We start from the raw sequence: 12,958 nt of genomic DNA, 5'->3' as shown, positions 1-12,958 counted from the left end.
TGTTGCATAATCCTTGGCAGTCTGACTGCACAAAGGCAGACTACAACCCCTGGAGTCAGATTACACCAAAAATCACTTCTCTAGACGTGGAAATGGTACTAGAATAAAGAAGTGATTCAACCATCGTGCACTGCAGTAGTGTACTGTATATGTGAGACAGCTAAGTCTATTTAGAAATGCCAGTTACCTAACCTCAAAAACACTTACACGTCCTGCGCTCACAGACCCTCCTCAACTCTAACAAGACTTAGGTAATGAGGAACTGACAGTAATTGAGTTTTAATCGCGGGTTAAGTGTATTTAAACAAAATGTGTGTCACATTTCTAGATCAACTCCGTCTCAGGTTGACTAATCTCCTTAACATTAGGTGATCCACAGTAGAGCTGATGAGGTTTATAACTCTTACACAGGCAGATAGCCTCTTCAGGAACTGCAAGATTTGCCTCAGACCGATTCAGGCCTAGAAAACCAAAGCACTTCCTTTGTTTAATCCCCAAACACACTTGTGTGATTGCAACAGAACATAAAGTGACATGCTACAAATCAAGGAACAGAAAGTATGTACAGTATATACAGGAAGGTAGTAATATTGCAGTTACTAGTCTTACTGTATTATTTGCATTCATGTAGTGCTAATAATTCATCTTCAAAGCAAAAAACCACCAATCTTTCAGAGGCCTTGTTTTGCAGAACGATTTTATGAAAGCTGAGTCAATGTAAAACAAACCCAGGGACAAACTCTTCCCCTGCAATCAGAATATCTGTTGGGTTTACCAAAGTGCCTTATCATCAGCATCACAATAACATTCAGCAGAGATCTTTTTTTCTAAGCGCAGCAGTAATATCTTTCAGTATGTGGCGTGGCCAAGGCCAGGCAGACCCATGAATGGCTAAGATAAGGCTTTACTGAGAGACGTGCCTGTGCTGTGTGTGAGGCTAACACAGCATGCTAAAACAATCATAGCCCCTCTATGTCTATATAAAGTGCTCTTCATATATGTGCATGCATGTGTACACATCTGTTCCTGTGTATTTTCTGATCGTGACAGTACTCCCACTGGACTGGAATGGCACGCCAAGTTCTGGGCATCATAACCTCATTCCTTCTCCCTCTTAAGTAAACTCATCTCCACTGTCCTGTGGGAACGGGCTGACGGCTGCAGGTCACTCTAAGGAATGTGTTACTGTTCTGTACGGACCATCTTTCTCTTGTTTTGAACAAACATGCAGCAGCAAACACAGTGGCTTGTTGCACCATGGGAACAGGCTCCTTCTGGAGAGGAGAATGGAAAAACAACATGCATCACAACATCGCCTTAATGTGTGTCCATGTGGGTGATTCACTCCGTAGCTCCTGCAATACGGCTCAAAGCATGACACTGGAGAGAGAATCAATAGCACACAGAGAGGGATTTTTAAAAGCCAAGGTTCATAATGGGGTGGACCTCGTGTGTGCCTCCCAATATGTTGAATGCATTTCATAAAAGCTGGCACATGGACAGAACCAGGCACATAAACACACCATGTAAAAAAAAGAAAAGTGACCCACTGACATCTGATATTTAACGTTTTTTTTTACATGATGCTGATGACATTTTGCCTTCCTTTGCTGTCATGCGATGTAAAACACAAACACGTTTGCCTACCTGAGAGCAGATAATACAGCGTGATAGACCACAGAACACACAGAATACAGTGTGCAGGTGCATTAGAATTTCATGTACCACACACACACACACACACCTACCTACCTCACAGCCTTGACCAGCGCTGGCTGCGAGGAATGCTCCGTTTGTCTAGTAGCCTGGTTTCATAGCTATGCCTATAATCTGACTGTACCCTGAAGGGGGGACCTGCTGCTTAAAATGGAAATAGCAGGGCACCAAGTGACCTTTCAGAGCTCGGTGGAGCCATCCACTCTGAGCATGTTGTGCTCGGGGAGTTCAGATGCAACACTGTGCAGCTGCTGTATTGGGAAACAAATATGATTTAAGGCTGTGGTAAACAGCAATTACAGCAACTCTGATCAAGTGTCAGCAACACACACACACACACACCACACCAGAAAACAAATTAAACCCTTGCTGAGGCAGCTACCTGCAGCCAGCTTGGTCACCTATTCACTGCAGCTGTTTACTCTAAAATAGGCCAACAACGAGTTATCACCTCAGACATCGCTAGCAGTCGGCCGGTACAAGTACAAAACATCCTGCTGTCAAAAACGAGGAAATGGCGAAAATAAAATGCGACAGCAGTTTCTAATAGAGGCTGGGAGATCATACAGCTCCTGCCGTGTTACACTGAATTAAATCAAAATAAAAAAGCCCTAAACCTTACCTGGCTTTCTGAGATAACGCCGTCTTGATGGTGTAACCTCGGGAAAGGTTGAGAAGATGATCTCCTGAATTAGATTAACGAAGACGCGGCCAACCAGTCAGGCGGGAGGAGGAGGAGGAGGAGGAGGAGGAGGATATCTCTGAAGGGGTGATGCCCATGTTCATAATTTGCCCCTCCGACAGCGGGGTGGGAACATTTGACCCGCTACTGTCTCCTATAGCGCCTGAGAACAGGCCCCGGTGAAACACTAACAGCCACCATCGGCGAGCACAGCGTAGATAAACAAGCCGAGCGGAGGGGAAGCTGCAGCTGACACTCTCCAATCTGTTTTGCTTGACAGTCGGATTGTTTGTACACCGGAACAGCGCTCTGCTCTCGATTACCGAAAACGTCCAGCCGTCAGCCTGCCGCACGAATCCTGCGGGGAAAAAGCGAGAGGCTGTGTGGTTGCAAGAAAAAAAAAAGATCCGAGGGCGGTGTGTTTACCTCTCCGCCGTCCCTGCTGCCGTGCTCGGGAGGAAATCAGCTGCTCCGCACTGGAGAGACGCCATTTGTTCGTCAGAGGCTTTCCCTGTCTGCCGTGCTGCCCTGTCGCTTTAAGAGAGAGCTCAGCGCCCCCGCCAAGCGTTTCACAAACAGCAGCGCCCCCTGCTGGCACACTACCGCAATCGCCCCATTTTAACAGTCATAGAAACGTAATCCCTCCAGCAGTGGTGGAATGCACGTTTACTCAAATATTGTGCTTCAAGTCCCCCTCCACTCAAAGCTATGGTTTTCTTCATATTCCTACAGTTGGGTGTTTGAGCTTCACTGTGCAGAATGGTGTATGTGCAGACTTTGACACTAGAAGGAAAAAGTTTCTCTCACTGAAAATCAGATTTTTATGTGAGCATAATTTGTGTCAATCAAAAATAGTTTGGAAGCCAAGCAGACTATTTGTATATGTCTTAATGCATGTCTGGAGGGGATCTTTAAGTTAAAAATTTGGGGTAACTGTACTTTTAGTCTTTTCATGCCACGTTCTGACAATTCACTTCACTACAAATCAGAGGGAATAATTATCTGAAAGCTTGTTATATATTTGCACAAAACCTACAAAATGGCTAAAGAAACATGTTTTCTTATAAAGGAAACCACCCAACAGTATATACAGGTACAGCTGAAATGATTAGTTAATTAATCAGTTAGCCTTCCATTAGAACATCCATATACAATGTCAGGCAAGGTAGAGCAATATGAATGTATTTATGTTGTCTACCAGGTTGCTAAAGCAGTAAAGCAATTAGAGACTTGCCTTTAACAGTAGAGATAACAGAACCTGTCTGTTGAGGTTGGCAAAGATTAAAATATCCACTAAATGGCATGTGTTAATAGCATTTGTTGGGGTGGATGTCTGATGCCTTGGTGACGCACTGAACGAGTAGAGAGAGTAGTTCTCGCTCAACCTGAGGATTACATGGTTAGAATTCCTTTCAGTTGTCAAAGTCATGAATGGCATCTTTACTTTACTGGAAGTCACATGTTGTTACGAGAGCCAGTGTGACCAGTTTACTTACTACTATGCAGAATCTTTTAAATCACATGTCACAAAACTTACGTCTTAGGTTTTCATCTTTTTATCTTATATTGTTGGATTTCTTAGTCCATTTTATTTTTGAATTAGTTTTATTGATTTAAATGTGCTGTATAAACAAATATGAAGAAAATGTAGTTATATTTAAGTTGTTTAAATGAAAGTGATGTATAATGTATCTTTCTTAAAACTGTTTATCTTATGCCTGGACCTTCAGGCTGGTCTTCAATCAGCCATATTGGAAGAAAGGGATTTTTCATGATAATGTAGCGTGCTACGTGCTGACTAAAACAAAATAAAAACTTTCACAATTTTCACAAATAAGTGTTTTTATTAAAATATATTTGGTCACACAGCTGTCTGCAGTGCAAGGAAAGAATAATCTATAAACCAATCTATCAAAACAAGAAAGTGCAAAAATTGTGACTTTAAATTCAACATGTCTTAAGTTATAAAAGTAGCACACACAAATAAAAATAAAAACACGAGTACTGTACAAATTGTGCAATCTATCAACAGACATATATCAACCATCCAGATTTTCACCATTCCAGCTTCATGTCAGCTTTGCTCCACACATATTTCCCTCCTCTCTTGAAAAACATCCTTTCATCAAAGCCACTAAAGCAAATGGCCTCCTTCACACCAACATCGAGGATGGATTTGGACGGGTCCTTTCTTCCATCTCGACAGTCCAGAAAACGCATCTGAAAAATGAAGAAATGGTAAATCTGTAACAAACATGTTTCGAACAGTTATAAGAACATGAGCCAAATACTTAAAAACCTGCAAATTTTAATTATTTAAATGATGCCAGACTTAAGTCTTTCAACTCCATTCAAGCATTCACTATTTAATGACTTCCCATTCTAACTTCCCTAAATTTGACAAAAATAAAAACTTACTTCAGCAACCTAATGGCCTAGTTACATTAACAATTAAATAAGGAAAGACTCACATGGCCTGTGTAAGTAGAAATAAGAGGACTGTGTTTAAATCTTAAACAATATAAGGTACTTACATATTCATCCAGGATCAGGTAGGAATTCCTCATCTGTGAAGACAACCAAGACCAAAAACTTTAACATGGGATTCTCAACATCGTCACATTATTTGCTCCACTTGCAATAAGAAATGTCCTACAAAAAGGTTACTGCCAAGATGCAGGTTGAATTGGACTCTTGCACTCCAGTTATGAGTTTGCTATCTCTTTTCCATTTACTTCTATCTGTACAAACTGAGTGCACAGTGTTAAGGGTGCATTCGGATGACAATTTGGCTTCAGCCACAAGTAGTGTTGTGACCACTGTTTATTGTACCCTGGTATTATAAAATCAGAGAGACTAAAGTGCTAAATGTGGACAGGACAACTACATAATGGGAATATTATGTAGGAATGGACAACAGTGACTTGTTCTTTAAAATGTGATATAACTTGGTATCAACAAATGTCACAGTATCTCAATATGGGAAATCTTACTATTAACAACCTCATACCTTCTCATTGGACTCAGGAACGAGGCAGGAGACGCTGCTGTGTCTCTCCAGAAACTCCTGAAACTGTTGGTCACTGATGACGAACCTCTCCGCCTCTCTCAGGGCTGTCTCTCCTGCATTTTCCCCGTCAATCAACAGACACTGGAATACCTGAACACACAGGGAGCACAGACAGAGAGGGTGAGTATGTGTGCCAAGAGACTCATACACACAAACATACTCTTGCTTTTTAATGTTACCTTCCAGCGGACGGGGCCAATCTTAGTGATGTTCTCCGCCATGTCTTCGTCCACATTGAAGGTGTTGATGACCGAGTTGATTTTGAATGCCACTTTGTACTGCTTGCACCAGTCACAAATCCTGTAAAGGTTGTCGAGGTGGCTTTTCCTGCCCTGAGCTCTGCCAATCAGCTGGTTGGTATCTTCGTCAAAGCTGTCACAAGAGATGGCCAAGATGTCCAGATAGTCACCTGATGGGGAGAGAGAGCGCATAATTTTGCATAACAATGAAGCCCTTCTTCTTAGACTAAAAATAAGCTCACAACTAAGTGTACAATCTGGTAAAGAGAAGAAGAGTTAAAAGTCTTACCATATTTCTGGAACCATTTTTCTTTGATCATGCTTCCGTTGCTGACGATGCTGACACTTGGGAGCTGGAGGTCCTGTTTACAGAACTGAACTAACTTCCCCAGAAACTCTCCTTTATCGTGCAAGAAAGGCTCTCCGCCAGAGAAGTTGATCTTTTCCATGCCTGATAAACATAGAGATAAATTAAACTGCATGCTAGAGGTCTGACACCACACAAAAGACCAATGACATTTAATCTTCTACTTAAGAATTTAAGGTACTTGTATTTTACCTGAGTATTTACATCTCAGAGGAAAATATTGTATGTTTTACTTCCACTTAATTTCTCTGACAGCTTTAGTTATTAGAATATTTCGGATGAACTTAAGGATCAAGTTTGGGTTAAGAAAATTCTATTCTATTAAGCTAAATAAACTATTTAAAAACCCTTCTGGATTATCTGGAAGATGCATTGTCACAATGCTACAAACATATGATGATCTTACAGAACAGGATGTATTGCTGTAGATGAAACTACCCAACAGTACATAAAGTTGTTAAAATTAGCTTGAGCTTAAACATCTACAGTAGTAGTAGCAGTATAGAATAAAAAAATATATAATCATATATAATATTATAACACTGACAGGGATCATTTTTCCGCATAATGATAATGTCTACTTTTAATATTAATTATTTAATATTAATACTTTTAATACTTTAAGTACAGTTTGGTCATAACTTTTACTTAACTAAGGTTTTGAATGCACTACTTGTAGTGGAGTTTGCGCACAAGATAAGTAACTTGTGCCTTTTGGGACTTTAGAGGCTCCGTAAACAGGATATACTGATGAGTCCACTTTACCTGCTTCCTTCAGAAGTTTGAGCCCCCTCTTGGCTTCCTCTAGAGGAAGGACGAAGGATGTTTTTGCAGTGTGGAAACAAAACCCACATTTGTAATTACACTTGCGTGTAAAATGATAGTTGACACTTGTCGGAGTCGTCGCATTCTGTACGTTGCTCTGGTCCTGTTTGCTGTCAACGGGAGACACAGGTGAGGTTATCGTTCCCCTGCAGGCTCCCGCTGTCCACTGACGAACTTTTAAAAAGACGCTCGCCAGAATGCCGTGCAGGGTGCTGATGCAGAGCTGCAGCAGCAGCTTCGGAGACCAGAGTACAGAGGATAACTGCATCTTCAGACCGACCCAATCAGACATGCTCCGTTCGGACTGTGGATGCCTCTTAAATAGGTGGCTGCAGGGCGTGTGTAGGACAGTGAAGCTGCTCAGCTGAGCAGCTTTGAGTTTCTGTTTACAAACAGCGAAAACGAAACTCAGCTGGGTGCGCGACAGATGACTGCACACAATGTGACACTGCAGGCGAAGTTCTAAATCAGCCTTACAAGTAAACACACCTTCAGTCATTATACAGATGGAACAACAAGAAGGACTGTGAACTTTATGGTAACTAATAAGTGATTAAATATGGGCATTACTTATATGAGGTGCCATTATATAATAAAACGTTTGATAGACTTAAAACCTTGCACAGAGGCAAAGCATGTTTATAAATGGTTGCCTGCTGATGTTCATGCTTGCATTGTCAGTGTTTTAGCACGTATTCAATAATATATTAATTACTGTCAGTAAAATCATCTTTTATTCATCTCTGCTTCAGTACTTAATTTGAAAAAGCTTTAGTTACTAGTTACTTATCAGATCAGAGGTTTTCACACCCTTCCTGTCCAGTGAAAACCATGTATCTCCAAATGTGATGATATTGCATTTCTGATCAACTTGAGAATCAAGTGTTCCCTTTATGGGTTGGGCAAAGTCTCTTCTTAAGCTAAATAAACTATTTAACAACCCTCTCTTCGAGTATCTGGAAGATGCATTGTCACAAAGCTGAAAACAGTTGTTATTTTACAGATATATTTACAGATATAAGTGATTAAGTTTGGATGTTACTGATATAAGATGCCATTCTATAATAAAACTTAGTTGTAACAATGCTTTTGATGACCTTTGAAACTTGCACAGAGGCAAAGCATGTTTGTAAACGGTTGCCTGCTGACGTTCTTTCTATTATTTCATGCTCGCCTTATTAAATGTTTTAGCACGTCTTCAATAATATATTAATTACTGTCAATGAAACAGCCTATCAGCTTTCAGGGCCATCCAGAGGATTGTGTTTCCTCTGCAAGCCTTCCACCTTTATCCATCTCTGCTTCCTTAGTGATAATAATAATAAAAATAATAATAACCGGTTTCTTTTCTTTCATTCCTGCACCCACACCCCCGGCACGTGTCAAACTGATGACACAGGCACCCTACTTTAGTGTGACACAACCAGCAACTATTTGAACCGGTTCTTCCACAAACATAACTCGGACTCAAGGAAAACATTCCCCGTTAATTAGTAGCACAACTCATTAGGTTTCGTTTTCCCCAGTTAGGGGCCAGTTAGTTTCGTTTTCCCGGCAGCGGCCACTTTATGTAATGCCGCAGTAAGTATCATTAGACTGGAAACTGATCACAACTGGCTCGGCTAGCAGATGGCACGGCGCACAATGTCTCTCCTTCCTCAGTGGTCCACGCGTGTTTTTTCAGTGGAGCTGGACGGCGCAGCGCACTACTTCTCCATTCAAGAAAGGCACCGGGGAGAGGAAGCGCCGCGGGTGTTCAGCAAAGTCCGAGACCATGACAGGTGTTACTCTCTCCTCGTCTGCGGCGGCGACAGGGTCGAGCGAGCCAAGTTTTACGCGGAGCTGAAAGAGAAATTGTTGAGAGACTTGCCTCCGGAGTGTGATGTGTCTCCCATGTCCTCATTTCTGCCAAATGTCAAGGATTCTCTCATCAGGGGGTACTTTCTAAAAGACAATTCTGAGAGTTCTTCCCCGTCAGAGAGACTTTTGCGAGATTTAATACGGCGTGATCCTGTGCTTGTGTGTTCCTACTTGAGAGGCAAGGACGGCCAGCTGTGTCAGCATCTGTGGTCTCATGCAGACAGCCAAACCGTGGAAATGTCAAAGGGGTACTGTGTGGTGCCTTCACAGCCGCCAGAATATCACCCATCTACTCTCAACATCATCAACTCTGATGTTTTCTACAGCTTTGAAGATGCCTGTGAAGTCCTGAAAGAGGTTCTTATCCCAGCCTCGTTATGATATGCGCATAAACAAATAGTATAGAAATATGCTTTATTTGCAAGGAATGGTAAAAATGGCACCCTCATGCGGTAGATAAAGGTATAGCAGCGTACACCAAGCTGCCCAAAGTGGCACTTGATTATTCCATTTATCTATCAGTGCCAGGTGGCCCACAGGGGTGCGTGTGTTCATGTGCGCAGTGTATGACTCCCCCCTGCCTCCTCTCACAGCAGAAAACTGATTGTGTCTGTTCTGCAGTGTGGTGACATCATCCCAGAGGCAACGTCTGTTATGGAGCTGCTGCCCAGCAGAGCGCCGGCCAGAAGTAAACCAGACTTCCCTGTTATTGTCATAGAGGGCCTGGATGCCACAGGTTAATGCCATTACCTCATAAATAAATATGGGATCAGTTTGATGTATAGATGTCTTGCTAAAGTGATGGCCAGTTGTTCTCTGCTAAAGCCATTATCTGCCAGCGAGCCTCGCCTAATGGAATATCATGTATCATGACCTCAGAAAAGTTACATCACTGAGAAAATGGTTTATTGAAGAGCTTGCTCATCTAATACTCTTTGCGAAACCTCATGAAAGCTCAACCATGTAGGTAGGATGGGAGTTTTAGTTCAGTCAACTTTTCCAGAGTCACTTCAGTCCCTTATTACATTTAAAAAATATGATGAATTCTGCCTTTTGCTTTCCGAAACTGTACCCAGTCATTGTGTTTCTTCTTTGTTTGTGCCTTTTCTTTTTTTCTCCCTCACTCTTCCCATCACAGGTAAGACCACTCTGACTGAGTCTCTGAGGGATACTCTGGGGGCCACTCTTCTGCGGTCCCCTCCCCAGTGCCTGTCCCCCCTGAGGGCCTGCTTTGATCAGGAGCCGCCCCTTATCCGCAGGGCGTTCTACGCTCTGGGGAACTACATCACGGCAGAACAAGTAGGCCAGGAGGGCATGAAGACACCTGTCATCGTTGACAGGTAAAGACAGCTGAGATGTCACAAAGTTGTGTGTGTTGATGTGTGAAGTTTGCCTGTTTTGTGACAATATTCTCCAGGGATCTAGACCTACAATTGAATGCTTAACATCTTCTGCTCCTGCGAGGCCAGTTACCTGATCATCCATCCATCCATCCATCATTCACCTTTCAATCCACCATCCATTATCTTTCCCCAGATTCTGGCACAGCACAGCAGCATATGCCATTGCCACAGCAGTGGGCGGTTCAGTGTGCAACCTTCCAGCAGAGGGTTCGGAGGTTTACCGTTGGCCCAGTGACCTGCTCCAGCCCAGCCTGGTGATCTTACTCACCCTGGATCCTGAGGAGAGGAAAAGGAGGCTGAGGGACAGAGGTCAAGGAAAGACGGAAGAGGAGCAAGAGCTGGACCACAACCAGCTTTTCAGACTCAAGTGAGATGTTTGGATATCATTTTGTACATAATATATGTGTAGGATATATACATAAGTTTGAGTTTACAAGTTTACAATCAGGCATGTGAAATAGTAGAGCTAATTATGTTGATTACCAATCTGTTGATTGCTTCTTTGAATAAATCATCAAAAAATGGTGGGAAAATTCTATCACAATTTACCAGAAACCCAAGGTGATGTCTTCAACTGGCTTATGTGTACTTGCTTGATGTCTCAGACTATTAATTGATTATCAAAATTATAGTAATAGTTGATAAAATAGTGAATTGACTTTTCGGACAGCTAAAATACTGAGATAACTTTTCTTAAAGCAAGAGAAAAAAACCTCTGGCAGTTGTTGAATTTGTTTAAACTATTAATTCCTTAAATTATAAAATACAATTTCTGAAATTGCACTGGAATCAACAATTTGATCAAAAACTTTAACCGTTTTAGAAGACATTTTTTAGTAGCCGTACATTTTAACATAAATGGAGTTCTCATAATATAAGACTGCACTGTATGCACTGTTCTATTAATATGACTGAGGTCCAGTATGACAGTACAACTGTATGGTACCCAGAGTGGGTAATGACAGAAAAAGAAAGAAGAAAACCAATTTAGCGATGTGACGTGTGTGGAAAAATGTTCTACAGTCTGTGATGAAAAAAGTTCACTGAGTGTGAAAACATAAAACCACAGATGGGATAAAAACCGTACTGCTCGTTTCACTGAGTCAGGTCAGCTCAGTCTTCGTCTGATCCATCAAACACTTAACAATCAATTACTGTCCCGTGGGGGAAGCAGCTGATGAGAAAGAACAGGTGATTAGTTGCTGAGCTGTTGTGCTCCATTAAGCTGGTCAAAACTCACAGGCACTGCCGGCCCAGTTAGTCGCTACGCAGACAGGTCGATGGCTACTTTCATTCATCCTCTATCCTGACATAATGGCCTTTCCACACGGGACAGCCAGATGTTGGGCCAGCAGAATTAGAAAATGGAGCGAGTTGACTGTCTGCCGCTGAGAGAGTGAGAGATTCTGCAGTCTTGGTCGATCACTGTCACAAGGACTATTCTTTATTTGTCTCAGGAAACGCTCTGAGCCATCTGTGTTGTTTCTTCTCATATTAAATTTCTTAGATGTTGTGCATTTTTATCGCTCACTCCTCACTGTTCATCAAAACTGGAAGCAGGCAGTCAAAATACTCACACATCTGAAAGCAGATTATTCGTTGTAATGCAGAGTGTCGTTTGCTGTGTTTATATGCTTATTTTCCGTACTTGTTCACCAATTTGGTTGTTCATGTGTGTCTTTGCAGAGTGGAGGAGGCTTACCGGAGGATCATTGGCCCAGCTTGCGTCACTGTGGATGCTAGTCCTTCTGCAGACCAAGTGCTCCAACAAGTGCAGCTTTTAATTAGGGCCAAATGCCACTTGTAAGCAGTTCTCCGTCTCCCCTGCTGTCAGCCAAGCATCAAGTGGATGCAGTACCTCCTTGCACCACTGGGTGCCAGTAAGGTGTTGTGAATGCAATAGTAGGAGGGATGGTGACCAGATTGGAGTGTGGAGAAGAGATTCTATTCAGAATGAGTAAAGGTTGAATAGCCAGGGGCCAGAACTGCATGCTACAATCAGAAATACATATTCATGTAGACACACACGCACACACAGATTCTGACACACACACACAAGTATTGTTAAGAAGTGTGCATTTAACTGCTGTTGTGACCTCTCAGAAATAGACACAGTGTAGCCTTCAGACATAGTGTCCCTGCACTTATTGACAACCACTTGTATTTGGACAGACACCGAGGAAATGGATAGAAACATTCATATAAGCACCAGTCAGTTATATTTCATTTTAGGCACACAAACATCCACATTTCTAAATATGCAGTAGACCCTCAAGAATGAAAACATTGAAAGAAATGATAGAATCCAATTTACATTCAAATAAAACACTTAGTAATCATAATAATTTGTGAATATATGTTTGTGAATATGTTGAAAATATGTTTCAAATTAAAAGAAAATGACACTAAATATTTGTTTGGGTGAGTGATTATGTCTTACGTAAGCCTTACAAAGAAGTTTGTTATGCAAACTGTATACCAGTATGTCTGTGTTTAAAGCTTGCTTATATAACTGCATACGAACTTCTGTCTGTGAACACATTGACTTTTTACAAAAAAACAGTATGCTACAGATCGACTGTAATATTGACACATCTGATATCACTTGTATTGATAACCTGTGTGGCTCGCAGTGGAGCTATCAAGTGCACTGAGAACATATACTGCTGTTTGTACTTGATGTTCTCATGGGCACAGGCATTCACAGGCAGTGCACACATAAATGTACACATGCACACCTACTTGTGTAAACATACACACAGTCCTGCGCATTTACTAAGAGCATATACTGTAACT

General features: G+C 41.8%; 3 protein-coding genes across 5 annotated transcripts in view; 1 reads left to right on the top strand and 2 right to left on the bottom strand.

Moving 5' to 3' along the window:
* Positions 1-2,885, bottom strand: part of rnf144aa (ring finger protein 144aa) — a 29,586-nt gene extending 26,701 nt beyond the window's left edge. The window contains exons 1-2 of one of the 3 annotated variants that reach the window (XM_035673428.1): positions 2,825-2,885; positions 2,339-2,756 (exon numbers count right to left, since the gene is read on the bottom strand). The gene's annotated coding sequence lies outside the window, so the exon portion shown is untranslated. Of the gene's footprint in view, positions 1-1,748; positions 1,883-2,338; positions 2,757-2,824 lie in introns of those variants that run through there. The other 2 variants (XM_035673429.1, XM_035673430.1) reach the window with 2 other exon arrangements.
* A 1,337-nt stretch (positions 2,886-4,222) lies between these two features.
* On the bottom strand, positions 4,223-8,262 carry rsad2 (radical S-adenosyl methionine domain containing 2). Its single transcript, XM_035673426.1, has 6 exons — positions 6,840-8,262; positions 5,997-6,158; positions 5,648-5,877; positions 5,409-5,558; positions 4,933-4,965; positions 4,223-4,618 (listed from the first exon to the last, which is right to left on the bottom strand). The coding sequence occupies exons 1-6, from the start codon at positions 7,396-7,398 to the stop codon at positions 4,454-4,456; spliced, it is 1,299 nt and encodes a 432-aa protein (XP_035529319.1). The 5' UTR covers positions 7,399-8,262; the 3' UTR covers positions 4,223-4,453.
* Positions 8,263-8,402: 140 nt separating this feature from the next.
* On the top strand, positions 8,403-12,560 carry cmpk2 (cytidine monophosphate (UMP-CMP) kinase 2, mitochondrial). The gene is made up of 5 exons (XM_035673427.1): positions 8,403-9,116; positions 9,381-9,495; positions 9,898-10,099; positions 10,296-10,529; positions 11,849-12,560. Exons 1-5 carry the CDS (start codon positions 8,529-8,531, stop codon positions 11,967-11,969), a joined length of 1,260 nt encoding a protein of 419 aa, XP_035529320.1. The 5' UTR covers positions 8,403-8,528; the 3' UTR covers positions 11,970-12,560.
* Positions 12,561-12,958: the final 398 nt, after the last annotated feature.

Source organism: Morone saxatilis, unplaced genomic scaffold (genome assembly GCF_004916995.1).
Source record: "Morone saxatilis isolate NCDOM2014 unplaced genomic scaffold, NCSU_SB_2.0 Contig3, whole genome shotgun sequence".
NCBI classification, from domain to species: Eukaryota; Metazoa; Chordata; class Actinopteri; family Moronidae; genus Morone; species Morone saxatilis.
Note: the sequence above shows the minus strand (reverse complement) of the source record. Positions and strands in the feature narration are given on the sequence as shown.